Here is a 15,833-nt window from a genome sequence, read left to right as displayed (position 1 = left end):
GTTTTGTCGTCAATAGTTGTAGGTGTATACACATTATATACATTTTCTTTAAATACATTTTCTTTGTATACAATTTTTTTGTATTTCTCAGCTTCTCGGGCTTCTTCGAAAAATTAAAGATTAATATAAAGATTATTCAAGGAACACAGATATCTATTTGAGAACTTATAGTCTCCATACTATATTACTGTAAATATTTGTCTATTCCCTTGAGTATCAAATTATATTTGATATATATTTGGTATATATTTTAACATTAGTGAGAAGGGGGAGTTTTAAAGTACATATCATTTACATCAGGAATAAAATTAACAATACCGGCTTAATGTTCATATGTATACCCTGACTTGGATTACATACTTGTTGGGCTGAAATTCAAATCCAACAAAGTTGATTATTTTATTTTTACGAAGCATATAAAAGATCATCAAGTGGTATATTCACTGTGGTTGTAACTAAATAAAATGATTTGGTAAATATTTACCAAAATAACATTTTCATATGATTTTATAATTTGCTACAAATATAAAAATTTTGATTCACAAATATTTGTCCTTTAACCATATTTTAAATGGTTGGTTACTATGGATTGTTTTACCTAAGTGATGTACTCACTTTCATCCTAACTAGGCTAAATAAAATGTTGTCAACCGTATATTCATCCACAGTGACTAATCATCCCTATTGCTTGCAAGTGTAATTTAAGGGGTAAATTTTTACCCCTTTGATGCCTTTACCATTTGATGTCTTTTTTTACAATTTTACTATTTGATGCCTTTAATACGATTTGATGCCTTTTTTTTATGCTGATTAAAAATGTAATAAAAATTTATTTAATACATTAATTTTGCCCCCCCTATATAGAAAACATATTGGTAGATAGCCTATTAAACACATAGGGGGGTGGAGGTATATTTTATTTTTTTTTTTAATGGGATTTTATATTAAACTTTCCCCCACCCCCCTAATTTGGTATTATATACAATGAATTGGTATATATAGGGGGGCTAAAATTCATTTCGGTAAAATTCTACTTTATTTACTTTTGGCTATCTTGGAAAGGGGTTGGGTTAGGAAAATAAAACTTTCAGGGATGGATGTACATGCTAAGCTTTGTCCCGTGAAGGTACTTTGAAGTACTTCCCTCCACTCCTCCCCCCCTCTATATAATAGTAAATTACTGCACATTAATAGTTGTTCTAACTCATATTTCATCCTATATTACTATCATAATTTTAAATCACTGCTTACCCTGCGCAACTTCAGCTTTTAACCTTGTTCATTAAAATATATTCCAAAATCCTATTTAAATCCTAAACCATTTAATTTCCTATCCTTGCTGACTATTGTTATGGTATAGTAAAACCAGTTTTGTTGTGATGTCACGACTTTGCTTATCAGAAACCCTTACCCTTGAGGGTAGCAGGCACATGCCAAACACCTCTGTGTTGATAAGATCATTTAAACTGTATTAATTAGGGAAAGGATTTGACAAGAGAGACCAGTAAAAATAACCTAATCGTTTTTAAAGGACAAATTATGTCATGGAAAGATGTTTTTGAAATCCCTCTTCCCCCCAAAATCAAAATTTTCCAGAATTCTACTTTAGAAGCTTTTAAAGTATTTTTAAAGTATTAAAAGATAGAGTGCTAAAAACATCAGAATCGACTTCAGAGGAGACGTTATATCATGGGAAGAGGTTTTTAAAATTCCCCTTCCCCCCAAACTCAAAATTTTCCAAAATTCTACTTCAGAAGCTTTTAAAATATTTCTAAAGCACTAATAGATAGAGTGCTAAAAACATCAGAATCGACTTCAGAGGTCGAGTTATATCACGGGAAGAGGTTATTTAAATCCATCTTCCTCCCAAACTCAAAATTTTCCAAAATTCTACTTTAGAAGCTTTTAAAATATATCTAAAGCACAAATATATAGAGTGCTAAAGAATCAACTTAAGAGGACAAAGTATTATTAGGTACTATTTTTTTTAAATCCCCCTTCCCCCCAAACTCAAAATTTTCCAAAATTCTAATTCAGAATATTTTTTAAATATTTATAAAGCTCTAATACATAGAGAGCTACAAAAAGCAGAATCGACTTTAGAGTACAATTTTTGTAATGGTATTATGTTTTTTAAATCCCCAGTCCCCCAAAACACAAAAATTTCCAAAATTTTAATTTATAAGCTTTTTAAATATTTATAAAGCAATCATAGATATAGAACTACAAATTTCAGAATCGACTACAGAGAACAAATTATGGTACGGGAAGATGTTTTTGGAATCCCCCTTCCTCCCAAACTCAAAATTTTTCAAAATTATACTTTAGAAGATTTTTAAATATTTATAAAGCATTAATAGATAGAGTGCTAAAAACATCAGAATCGACTTCAGAGGACACGTTATATCACGGGAAGAGGTTTTTAAAATCCCCATTCCCCCCAAACTCAAAAATTTCCAAAGTTTTACTTTAGAAGCTTTTTCAAATATTTCTAAAGCACTAATAAATAGAGCGCTACAAGTTTCAGAATCGACTTCAGAGGACACGTTATATCACAGGAAGAGGTTTTTAAAATCCCCCTTCCCCCTAACTCAAAATTTACCAAAATTTTATTTTATAGGCTATTAAATATTTCTAAAGAAATAATAGATAGAGTGCTAAAAACATCAGAATCGACTTCAGAGGACACGTTATATCACGGGAAGAGGTTTTTAAAATCCCCCTTCCCCCCAAACTCAAATTTTCCAAAATTCTACTTTAGAAGCTTTTTAAATATTTCTAAAGCACTAATAGATAGAGCGCTATAAATATAAGAATCGACTTCAGAGGACAAATTATGTTATGGCAAGATGTTTTTGAAATCCTCCTTCCCCCCCCAAACTCAAAATTTTTCAAAATTCTACTTTAGAAGCTTTTTAAATATTTCTAAAGCACTAATAGATGGAGCACTACAAATATCAGAATCGACTTCAGAGGACAAATTATGTCACGGGAAGATATTTTTGTAATCCCCCTTCCGCCCAAACTCAAAATTTTCCAAAATTCTACTTTAGAAGATTTTTAAATATTTATAAAGCAATAATAGATAGAGTGCTAAAAACATCAGAATCGACTTCAGAGGACACGTTATATCACGGGAAGAGGTTTTTAAAATCCCCCTTTCGCCCCAAACTCAAAAATTTCCAAAATTCTGCTTTAGGAGCTTTTTTAAATATTTCTAAAGCACTAATAGATAGAGCGCTACAAGTTTCAGAATCGACTTCAGAGGACAAGTTATTTCAAGGGAAAATGTTTTTGAAATCCCCCTTCCCCCCTAACTCAAAATTTTCCAAAATTATATTTTAGAGGCTTTTAAAATATTTCTAAAGCAGTAATAGATAGAGTGGTAAAAACATCAGAATCGACTTCAGGGGACAAATTATATCACGGGAAGATGTTTTGAAAATCTCCCTTCCCCCCAAACTTAAAATTTTCCAAAATTCTACTTTAGAAGCTTTTTAAATATTTCTAAAGAACTAATATATAGAGCGCTACAAATACCAGAATCGACTTCAGAGGACAATTTATGTTATGGGAAGATGTTTTTGAAATCCTCCTTCCCCCCAAACTCAAAATTTTCCAAAATTCTAATTTAGAAGCTTTTTAAATATTTCTAAAGCACTAATAGATTGAGCGCTACAAATATCAGAATCGACTTCAGAGGACAAATTTTGTTATGGGAAGATGTTTTTGAAATCCCCTTTCCCCCCTAACTCAAAATTTTCCAAAATTCTACTTTAGAAGCTTTTTAAATATTTCTAAAGCACTAATAGATAGAGTGCTACAAACGTCAGAATCGACTTCAGAGGATACGTTATATCGCTGCAAGAGGCTCTTAAAATCCACCTTCCCCCACACTCAAAGTTTTCTAAAATTCTACTTAAGAAGCTTTTTAAATATTTGTAAAGCGCTAAGACTAAGAGCGCTACAAACATCAGAATCGACTTTAGAGGACAATTTATGTCACGGGAAGATCTTTTTGAAATCTCCCTTCCCCCCAAGCTCAAAATTTTCCAAAATTTATACTTTAGAATTTTGTTTAAATATTTCTAAAGCGCTAAGACATAGAGCGTTACAAACATCAGAATCAACTTTAAAAGACAATTAATGTCATGGGAAGATGTTTTTGCAATCCCCTTTCCCCCAAAATAAAAAATTTCAAAATTTTTACTTCAGAACCTTTTTAAATATTTCAAAAGCAATGATAGATAGAGTGCTAAAAAAAGTATAATCGACTTTAGAGGACAATATATCTCATCGTAAGATTTTTTTAAAACCCCCCTTCCCCCCCAACTCAAAATTTTGAATTTAACGTTTTGTAAATATTTATAAATTACAAATAGATAGAGTTCTAAAAATATTATAATAGACTTCAGAGGACAAATTGTTTTACGGGAAGATGTTTTTTAAATCCCCCTTCCCCCCAAACTCAAAAATTTACAATATTTTACTTTATAAGATTTTTTAAATATTTCTAAGCACTAATAGATAGAGCGCTACACCGTTCAGAATCGACTTCAGAGGACCAGTTATATCACGGGAAGAGGTTTAATTAAAAAATCAACAGACTCGGTTCATTTTTTCCAAAGGAATTTTTAAAGATAGTTTTTAGTTGATCGTTTGTACCAACCGTAATCACACACAAGTTGTACAAAAATATGAATCTATCCCGCTTTCTAGATAAAGGAAGGCTCAGGATAAAGAAATAGTAAAGGAAAGGCTAAGGTGGCTAAGACATAAGACAGATTGCCAATCTAGATGACAAAAAAGTCTTTATTAAAAAACTGATATTTTCAGGAAAGTACTTACTTAAAATGTTTGTACATTCTATCGGCAATATATAACTGCAGAAGCTAAAGTGCCCGTGACTCCTGCCACATGCAATGGTGACAACTGCCACATGCAACCCTCTTGATAATTTAGACATCTAGAAAAAAAATCCCTACGTTAAAAGAAGAAGGAATAAACAGTAAGTTTGATGAATTTCACAGGTATTATGTATTAATTGTGCAAGAAAAGATTCACAACTTTAAAAGTAACATACGTTTGTCGGTTTATTGAATCGTAAATGAGCTAGCGATTGGTAGTAACAGTAGCAGAAGTAGTAACAGAATGGTAGTACCAGAAATAGCAGCAGTGTCAATAACAGTCGTAGCACGCATTTGGTCATTTGAAAATCTCCCTCATGATACCCTGGAAGGTTCACCTTGATGCGATACGCCGTTTCAAAATATTCCTGATGTTCCCTTTTGACGCCCTTTTCATCGCAATACTCTTAGTCCACCGTAAATGCATTTGAAGTACTTTAGTAGCAGCATAAGAAGTAGCAAAAGTAGCACTGGCTGTAGCATTAGTAGTATCATGCTTTTATTATCTTTGCATCACTTGATCTTCCCCTTTAAGCATTCTCTAAAACCTCCAATGAAATTCCCAAATCCATTCTAAAGACTTGCTCAATTGACAATCAGCATTTACATACAGTGTTTTATTTAGTTTAAATCCTCCCTAAATATTCTCTCAAATTTTCACCTTCATATGAATAACCTGGTCGTAACAGCAATAGTATCACAGTAGTTAGAGTGGGACCACAGACTGATAGAAATTGCCCTAAATCAAAAGGCACTATGTGCATGCAGATTGTCAAAAGAGTGTGTCTTGTGAATTGATTTGGGCATTAAGTTGAAACTTTCAGACAATGCTGAAATGGGAGGATCAATTGACCAAAAGGCAATATATGCAAGCTGCTACTAATACTACTACTACTACTACTTCTATTGTAACTACTTAAGAGTAAGATCATTAATATAAATATTTCAAGAAGTATATCCTGGTTTCAAGAATTACCATCCTGGCTAAGTGGTTGGCGGGCATGGAATCTTTTGTCTCACGGGTAAGGGTTCGATGCCTGGCTAAGTTTCTTCCTGGTTGAAGTGCCCTGTGATATTATTTTAGTTGTCAGGTTACTTTCTAGCCTTTTCTAATTTATTGCTATTCCACACCTGTCTGTCTGAAGTTTTTATCAGAAGGAGGGATGCGTTAACTGACACAAAATAGACAGATGATTATTTTGCTTAGGTATTGAATACCTTAATTTTTTTTATTTTTTTTATTTTTACTCTTTCGTAACCGTTGAGGTTTTTCACCTTTAAAAAGTGTGTACACAATTATTTATAGCATGTATTTCTTAATATTTTTTAAAAAACTATAATAAATTACAAAAAAAAAGTTTAACAGTAAAGAGTAACATTAAAAATTATAACAAACAAACCATTCTGTATATGAGTGGTGAATCCCCCCCTCCAAAAAAAAATCCAAACAAACATTTTACTGTTGCTTCTACATTAAATTTTGAAGTAAAAATGGTAGCCTCAAAGAGCTCGGTGGGTTGGGGCTGTAATATACTCTGTCCGAGGTTTACAAATAATATTTGTTATTTGGGAATGGCTTTTCCACACAACTAGCAAAGAAAAACTCTGCTTAAGGAAAGGGCAAAAAGGGATGGATATAGAGTAGGGAGACAAAAGCTGGCAAGCATCCCGGATGGCAGAAAACCTAATTCAACATCTAAAATTATCTAAATTAAAAACAGTCGCGATATAAATATTTTTTCGAAATACATATATACAAGATTATTGGTTATTCTTACAAAATGTTTTTTTTAGATAAACCAAAACTCGCAGAAAAAACAGTTAACGAATGCATCATTTAGATAATTTACCCTTTTTCTGTTGAAACCACATTAGAAAACTATTTTTATCTTGTTTAACTTAAAAAAGGGTTTATTTTTCATTCTAAACTTCTATAGTTAAATATCAGAAATATTTTTAAGCTTTAGTCTTTTTTTGTCTTTAGAACGCAGTTCGTGGAATTTCCTGGTAATTAGCATTTCTTAATACTACTGACAACTCACCGCAGCACCAAGCCACCTGAGACAAACACAGCTACACAGACTCCTTCTCCATCCCAATCTATTCAAAGGCCCCTTCTTTACAACCTCCCAGTAAGTTCCTAATTCCCTTCATTCTTTTAAATATTTAAACATATGATCAAAATTTGCCCATATCTGGACTGTTGTTACTGAAAGAGGGTACAAAAAAGGTCATTGGTTAAATATAATTAATCCTCGAGAGAGAGAGAGAGAGAGAGAGAGAGAGAGAGAGAGAGAGAGAGAGAGAGAGAGAGAGAGAGAGAGAGAGAGAGAGAGAGAGAGAGAGAGAGAGAGAGAGAGAGAGAGAGAGAGAGAGAGAAGAGGGAGAGAGAGAGAGAGAGAGGAGAGAGGAGAGAGAGAGGAGAGAGAGAGAGGAGAGAGGGAGAGAGAGATAGAGATAGAGCGAGAGAGAGAGAGAGAGAGAGAGAGTGAAGTACTGTTATATGTAACTTTTTAAGAGTCAAAAGGAATATGAGAGTGTGTCAGGAGACAAAAAATATAATAAGAAGAGAAAAACTAAATATGTGTTTAAAATTTTTTCCCTATTAGGACCAGTTGTTTTTCACAATGAAGATTTTAAAAGGAAAATAGGGGTATGTTTTGTGTTGAAGTATTTTATTGTTCTTAATTTATTGATTGATTAATTCGATTGATTGATTATTAAAAAGACTCTTCAAAGCATTTATATTATACAAGATATTTTTCTATTACATTTTTATGACGCTCAATCCTAATGAAATATACCAAAGGAAGCTGAAAATACCACTGACTACTCACCGTAGAACCAAGACAAACACAGCTAAAACTTAGCTTAAAAATTAAAGTTCCAAATTTTGGGCCAATATCATATGTATTACCAATAGCAATGAAATGGCTTCTAAGTTTTCAGTGGAAATTTTCCAGTTATATTGTGACACCTTTTCAGTGAAGAATGTTACTCACAAATCTAACTGCAAACTATGGATAAATAAAAAAAAATGTGCCTAATAAAAGAGCGTGATAAACTCTTTAAGGAAGGATTTTCAAAGAATCTCGAAAACTTAGGAACATCGCTGTTAGCAAAATCAGCAAAGCAAGAAAGGAGCTTGGTGCAGACGTGCTCAATAAGTTATTGTATTCTTTTCCTAAGAAATTCCACAAAAGTGTCCAAGATCTCATGGGAAAGGTCTCTTCAAAGATTTTCTTACTGGACAGTAATGGTGACCCAGTGGGTGCGGATGTCACAAATGATCATTTTGCTTTAATTTGTAAATTCACCCGTCACGCCAACACATGCCGGCCAACAGTGCAGTAAGTGACATTTCTGTGATTGAAATTCATCAGACTCAACTTAAACTCGGAACTCTTGTAACAAATAAGTCAGTGTACCCAAGTTATATCCCTACCAAATGGATGGTTGACTGTGCACAGTATTTAAGTGTATTTTTTAACTGTTATTTTTAACCAATGTTTTGTAGATGGTATTTTTCCAGTGTATATTAAACGAGACATTATATCTCCTATATCGAAAACTAAGACCCCAAAATGTACCTCTGACTTAAGTACAATATATAAAACCTCCATTTTCTCTGTAATATTTGAAAGTTTTATTTACAATTTAATTTTGGACGATATTCATGATAAATTTAACCCGAATCAGTTTGGCTTTAGGCCGGATCATAGCACCACGCATTGCTTAATTTATATACTTGACACTATTTTCAAACATCTTGAGTTGAATAGTTCCTACGTTGAGGCTTTTTTTGCTGATATTAGAAAAGCCTTTGACAATTTGGATCATCAGACAGTTATAGATAATGCAATGGATTTAGTTGCACGAGATTTTGTTTTACGTATGTTAGCTAGTTTTTTGTCTGGCCGTGAGCAATTTCTAGCCCTCTCTAACGAGGATTCATCTGGTTTTTCCTCGATTTCCTGTGGAGCACCTCAAGGGACTAAGTTAGGTCCTTTAGCATTTTTAATTGTTTTTAATAATGCTTTACCCAGTTTTGGCAACTCATGTAAATTTGCAGATGATTCGACATTACTCAACCTTTTTTCAAACATCTAATTACTTTGAATGTTACACTCGACTCACTCATTGACAATTTAAAGAATGATCTTGACAATGTTAAACTCAAGTTAAGCATACCCAAAAGTAATTTCCAGCAATTTTCTTTTTTTTAAATATACCACCTATCAATAACTACCTTGACACACCAAATCTAAATACGGTTAAACTGCTTGGTGTGCAGTTGGATAATGACCTGAAATAGAACTCCCCACATTTTCCACATATTTAAATCTGGTAGTTTTCTCCTTAAATCTTTCTCCCTTCTCAAACGGTTCTCCATATCAATCAAAAACCTTAAAATAATTTATTGTTCTTACATAAGACCCTGTCTGGAATATGCTTGCCCTGTCTTGCACCCAGTGTTGACGAAAGACTAATGTTCTAAAACTGAAAACAATAAAAAAAAGCTATTAAAATTATGCTGGAGACGGCCTATACTTTATACGATGAAGGTTTGGCTAGACTTAAACTTACTACATTAGAATCACGACGTCAGATCCTCACCATGAACTTTGGTCACAATTGCCTTACTTCTGAGTATCATCGACGTTTTATCCCTCCCTTTAAAGAAAATACCCCAATCCTTAATAAAACAAGACTCAATGTTTGTAGAGCTCCAAATACCCAACTGGACCTGTGTCCAAAATTGTTTACCAATAGGTACAAAAAAATTTTTTTCCCCTATTTTGTTTTCAATTTTAATAATTATTATAACTTTTGTTTTATTTTTATTCCCTAATATCTGTTTTATTATTGATTTAATTTTTTGTTTTATTTTTATCAACTAACATATGTTTTATTATTGTAATTCTGAGATAAATGTGCTAGATTTCGTGCTATTTTCGCCAATAAATCATATTCTATTCTTCTATTCTATACAGACTCCTCGATTCCAATCTATTCAAAGCCCTCCTCTTTTAAATATTGAAGTATATGATCAGAATTTTACGATATCTTGACTTACTATGCTTACTATTAGTATTGTTAGTAACAGTTAGTAGCATATTGCCCCGTGTGCGTATCCTTGTGACATCCTCCCACCCAAACTGCGGACAATGTGCTTTCCGTTCAGCCATAGACGGCTGGCAGAAAAGTATAATCTTTGGAAATCTTTTATCAAGTATCCTCAGGACATATCCCCGAACATAATTTACACTACCCGCTCTCCGTGACCCCCCCCCCTCCTAATGTGCCTAAGTATAACCCAAATTTGTTTCTAAAGTATAATATTTTCATTTAACTTCGGTATATTTCATTAGGATTGATAAGAAATATTAAAAAGGGAGGAAGGAGGGGGGGAGGAGTCTCAGTCGCTATTTGTAGTGACTGAATCTCCATTCAGTGACTGATTTGCAGTGACTAACACGTAGAATCTCCTATTCTGCGTGTTTCAGGAGTCAAAAATATAATACAAAGCGTAAAGCAAAAATGTGTTTCAAATTTTTTTCACCTGTTAAGATCGGTTGTTTTTTTACAAAGCTGCCCCATAGGCAGCTTTGCCATTCTTGGGGCAATGTTTTGTAATTATCTTCAGGTCTTATATTGAGTTTAGAGAATACCATAAGCTCTCTCTCTCTCTCTCTGTCTCTCTCTTTCTCTCTCTTTCTCTCTGAGTGGAGTAGGCATATTATTAACATCCTCATCTCCCCCATGCCGCCAACACTGTATGAATTCTTACAGTTCGGATTGGCTAATATTTTTACACCTGAAGAAGAAGCATCACTCTCAATGCTTGCTGCAAGTGAGCAGAATATGTTACGGTCTAACCAGTCGAGAAAGCAGAACACTTGCTTACAAATACTCTGTTGCTAACAACAAGACTGTCCTAGACAGCTGGGCAGACTCCTGAGAAGCCGGCATAGACTGGTTAGCTTGATTTAAGACTTGAAACCCAGAGCTTTCACCTGGAAAGGCAAAAGGACTAAGTTTGGGACATGCCACAAGCCCTTACAAGCACAATGCACAGGAGTTTTTCTCCAACTTGCTGTCAGTTTTGAAGAAAACTCCATTTAGTCTAAGTAACATATTCAACTATGGTGAACTTCAGTCACCACTGTTCATGTTCCTCCAAAGGTTTTTGCCAAGAAGGATAGGACAATAGTGGGCAAAGTACCTCAGCTGAGTGTGGCGTGCTATTGAATATGGTTAGAACCATCTCTGCCAGTGGGCAGTACTTTCCACCCTACTGTATATTCCCATGCAAGAAATTTTAACCTCACACGCTAACTGGTGCTCCTGCTAACTTTGCTGGAGGAGCCTCGCCTTCTGGATGGGTAAACCAAGAACTGTGTTTGAATATTGCAAACATTTCAAGACTTACTCGCATGCTTCGCCTGAAAACCCGAAGCTTCTGATAATCAACACCCATGAGTCCCACACATATTTTGCAGTTTTGCCAGCCACGTCACATGTACTGATTGACAGAGGCTGGACGAAAGTCTCTACACAGATTCCTACTAGACTCCTGTGAAAAAAACAGATTGAAAAACAAGAATCCTAAAGAAAATATAAGAAAGCACCGGGTGACAGGGTTAGAGTAAAAGTTGGGGCAGTTGGAAGAGCTGGAAAAGCAAAAAAAAAGTCAAAGTTTTTCACCAATACATGAATCTTTTTACAATGTCCCACAGTATGCCACCTCGTGTCCCAAGATATACCACCCCTGGTACTTAGTGGGACAAATGGTAAAAGCAGGTACACCCTCCTTTTTTTTCTTATAGCTATATAAGAAAAATCTAGAAAAATCACAGTTTATGCAGCAGTTCTGGGGCTTTCATTTGTGCTATAAACCATTTTCCTACTCCAATGTTAACCATACATTTTGGAGGTTTTCCAAAATCTGTCCCAGCATATACCACTCGCCCTACTATCTTTATAAGTGAGCAATCAATGTGTATTTGTTTATTTATGTATTCTTTCTCTAAAGCGGCTTAATATTTGTTCAGGAAAATTTTAGTAATCAGTAATCTTTGTTAGAAATCAGATTTGCTTTAATGATCGAATATTTTTGAAAAGATCTCAGTATTAAAAAACATTAAACTGCATGAAATTACTAAAATATTTGTATACATACTAGCAAGATATTACAATAATTCAAAAACCTTAAAAAACCATATCAAAAGTTTGAAGCTTAGTACAAAATCAGTGTTAGAAAATATTGCCGAATTTATTTTCTTATAAGTATAAGCTGAAGATAATATCCACTCCTGCAGTAGATATTTTTTACATCCAATTTCTAAATTTTTAAAAATGTATTTTTTTTTATTTTAAAAAAAAATATTTTGTTGTTATTTTAAGTTAAAATTTTAAAAAAATGTGAATATCCAAGGGCTAGTTTTTAAAATACCCCCCCCACGAGTTTGTTTATTAACTCCAGTTTTTAATAATAGTCCCAACGTTTTTCAATAATTAGGGTAGTGGTTAGTTTTTTGTTTTAGTTCGTATTTTTTTGTTTATTTTGGTCCTTTTTTGACAAGAATTATTTAGTGTATTCTTTTTTCAAAGTATTTATCTAATACTTGTTTACTCCTGGTAGGACGGAGAAAGATACAATAAACGCCTGGAGAACTTAACCAATATTTTGAGTGGCGCCACCACATTCGATCTACATCTACAATTTTTAATTAGGAATAATCACAGATTTAAATATTTTGAAGAAAACAAAAGACACGGTTCGAGTTAGTGTTTGTCATTCAGCTACGGTTATAGCACATAGATTGATGAATGCAGGAACAACTTCCGACTCGTTCCTTAGGTAAGTTTACTTTGGACTTCAAAATTTAGACAATTTCGGAATCACTCCTTAGATGAGTCGATTTCGGACTTTAAAACTCAGACAATTTTTGACTCATTCCTTAGGAAAGTATAGTTCAAAACTCAAACAACTTTGAACTCATTCCTTAAGTCTTTATAATTTTAAGTGTCAATTCTGACGGTACGATTTTTTTTTTATTTGGTATCGAAACTTGAACTAGTTTGGTGGCATTGTGGCTCTCAGCAGTGATTCCGTTTCTACTATATTTTAGAGTAGACTACTTTATTTCGAAAATTTCTCCTCTAATATTTTTAGACCTACTTTAATGCTTTATTTCTACTTTAAATTTGGATGTATACTTTTTTCCTTGCCGAGCCTATGGATTTTTGTTATGAAAATAGGAATTTTGAATACAACGGCGGGATTTCGGCAATAGCGATTGACAAACGTTCTTGTTTTTGTCGGACTTGGATAGACCCGCAAAACTTGAAACAAAATAACCAACTTGGAAGGACCGACGTCATAGAAAAATACAAGCATCTATGCACATTTACAGCCAAAATGACTGAACAATATGCAGTTAGAAATAATTTCTTAGTTAATTGTCAGTAATGAACGGAAATATATTGGGAGAAACACATTTTCTTTGGATCTTTTTTATTAAAGAAAGCATAAGACCAATGCTTTTTAAAGTTTCTGATAGGCTGGACAAATTTTTTCATAAAAATATAAAAAAAAGTTCAATTTCAAAATTGTCGCTAATGTCCAGTGATAAGAAAAAGAATTATGATGCAATGTAGTTAATAGGAAGTAATAATATAGACTCTAAAGTAAAATAAAATAATTTCCATCTTTGTTGGGGAAAAAAAACCGGGGTTTTGAATGGACCAGGAAAAAAATTAAATGCATAATTGAAGTATCAGTTCGAACACGGATAACCAAATTTCATCGATTGTGGGATAAACCTAGGGTACCAAATCAGGAAATTACAGGGAGGAATTAAGGATCTTGTGCTATTTTCTGCATAAAGGTGCAAAAAGGGACTTTCAAAATTTTAAGGGTAATTATCCCTTGACAAAAAACAAAACACCAATCTAAAGGTATTTTTTTATATCTAGGGGGGTAATTTTACGCCTGCCCTCTTCGTGCGCCTATATCTAACATGGTAAAGAAGCAAATAAACTATTAATTACACTGATAAATAGTATTATAATTATAGTGATTTGGTGGTAGATTTAGTGATTTTTTACAATAATCTAGTGATTTATGACAAAAATGTTCTTTGGCAATAAACTTTTTTCTGAACTAAAAATCAGAAAAAAACTTTTTTAGGTCAAAAATGCTTTGAGAGGGCAAAGGTCTTTTGGACCAATTTTGAGAGGGATATTGTCAATAATTATGTTCTTTACTGCCACTTTTGCATAAATTAAATTTACTGTCCACCTCTTCAAATTAAGCAAGTACTGTCGATTAGTTCAAAATGCTTTAATACAATTTGGCTCTTTAGATATTTAGATGTTGTTTTTCCAAATACTTTAGTTCTTATTACTCATACATACAAAATTTTACTTGTAAAAAGCAACCTATCTTAAAATGTGAAAAAAATTTGGAACACAATTTTGATTTACGCTTTGTATTATATTTTTGACTCCTGAAACACGCAGAATAGGAGATTCCACGTGTTAGTCACTGCAAATCAGTCACTGACTGGAGATTCAGTCACTACAAATAGTGACTGAGACTCCTCCCCCACTCCTTCCTCCCTTTTTAATATTCCTTATCAATCCTAATGAAATATACCGAAGTAAAATGAAAATATTATTTTCCTTGTCCATTCAAAACCCCGGTTTTTTTTCCCCAACAAACATGGGAATTATTTTCTTTTACTCTAAAAGTCTACATCATTACTTCCTATTAGCTCCATTGCTTCATACTTCTTTTTCTTATCACTGGACATTAGCGACAATTTTGAAATTGAACTTTTTTTATATTTTTATGAAAAAATTTGTCCAGCCTATCAGAAACTTTAATAAGAATTGGTCTTATGCTTTCTTTAATAAAAAAGATCCATAGAAAATGTGTTTCTCCCAATATATGTCCGTTCATTACTGACAATTAACTACGAAATTTTTTCTAACTGCATATCGTTCAGTCATTTTGGCTGTAAATGTGCATAGATGCTTGTATTTTTCTATGACGCCGGTCCTTCCACGTTGGTTATTTTGTTTCAAGTTTTGCGGGTCTATCCAAGTCCGACAAAAACAAGAACGTTTGTCAATCGCTATTGCCGAAATCCCGCCGTTGTATCCAAAATTCCTATTTTCATAACAAAAATCCATAGGCTCGGCAAGGAAAAAAGTATACATCCAAATTTAAAGTAGAAATAAAGAATTAAAGTAGGTCAAAAATATTAGAGAAGAAATTTTTGAAATAAATTATTATAATCTAAAATTTAGTATAAACGGAATCACTGCTGATAGCCACAATGCCACAAACCTAGTTCACGTTACGATACCAAATAAAAAAAAAATCTAACAGTCATAACTGTAAATAAAAATTATAAAGACTTAAGGAATGAGTTCAAAGTTGTTTGAGTTTTGAACTATACTTTCCTAAGGAATGAGTCCAAAATTGTCTGAGTTATAAAGTCCGAAATCGACTCATCTAAGGAGTGATTCCGAAATTGTCTAAATTTTGAAGTCCAAAGTAAACTTACCTAAGGAACGAGTCGGAAGTTGTTCCTGCATTCATCAATCCATGAGCTATAACCGTAACTGAATGACAAACACTAACTCGAACCGTCTTTTGTTTTCCTCAAAATATTTAAATCTGTGATTATTCCTAATTAAAAATTGTAGATGTAGATCGAATGTGGTGTCGCCACTCAAAATATTGGTTAAGTTCTCCAGGCGTTTATTGTATCTTTCTTCGTCCTACAAGGAGTAAAAAAGGATTAGCTAAATCCTTTGAAAAAGGATTTCACTAAATCAGGCTTGGCCATAAAGGCACAAAATAACCTAAAAAATACGAACTAAATCCAACAATGAACCAAGACCCTACTT

At 33.2% G+C, this 15,833-nt stretch overlaps 1 protein-coding gene across 1 annotated transcript in view; it reads right to left on the bottom strand.

The window, feature by feature from the left end:
• Positions 1-15,589, bottom strand: part of LOC148941649 (26S proteasome non-ATPase regulatory subunit 1-like) — a 775,304-nt gene extending 759,715 nt beyond the window's left edge. The window contains exon 1 of the mRNA XM_089104030.1: positions 15,488-15,589. Within this exon, the coding sequence (XP_088960156.1) occupies positions 15,488-15,522 (35 nt within the window). The 5' untranslated portion in view covers positions 15,523-15,589. The remainder of the gene's footprint in view (positions 1-15,487) is intronic.
• Between the last annotated feature and the right edge of the window lie 244 nt (positions 15,590-15,833).

The sequence above is a fragment of the Artemia sp. Qi Xiang Cuo genome, chromosome 18 (assembly GCF_049724085.1).
Source record: "Artemia sp. Qi Xiang Cuo chromosome 18, ASM4972408v1, whole genome shotgun sequence".
Classification (NCBI taxonomy): Eukaryota; Metazoa; Arthropoda; class Branchiopoda; order Anostraca; family Artemiidae; genus Artemia; species Artemia sp. Qi Xiang Cuo.
The sequence above is the reverse complement of the archived record's forward strand: the minus strand, read 5'-3'. Positions and strand labels throughout refer to the sequence as shown.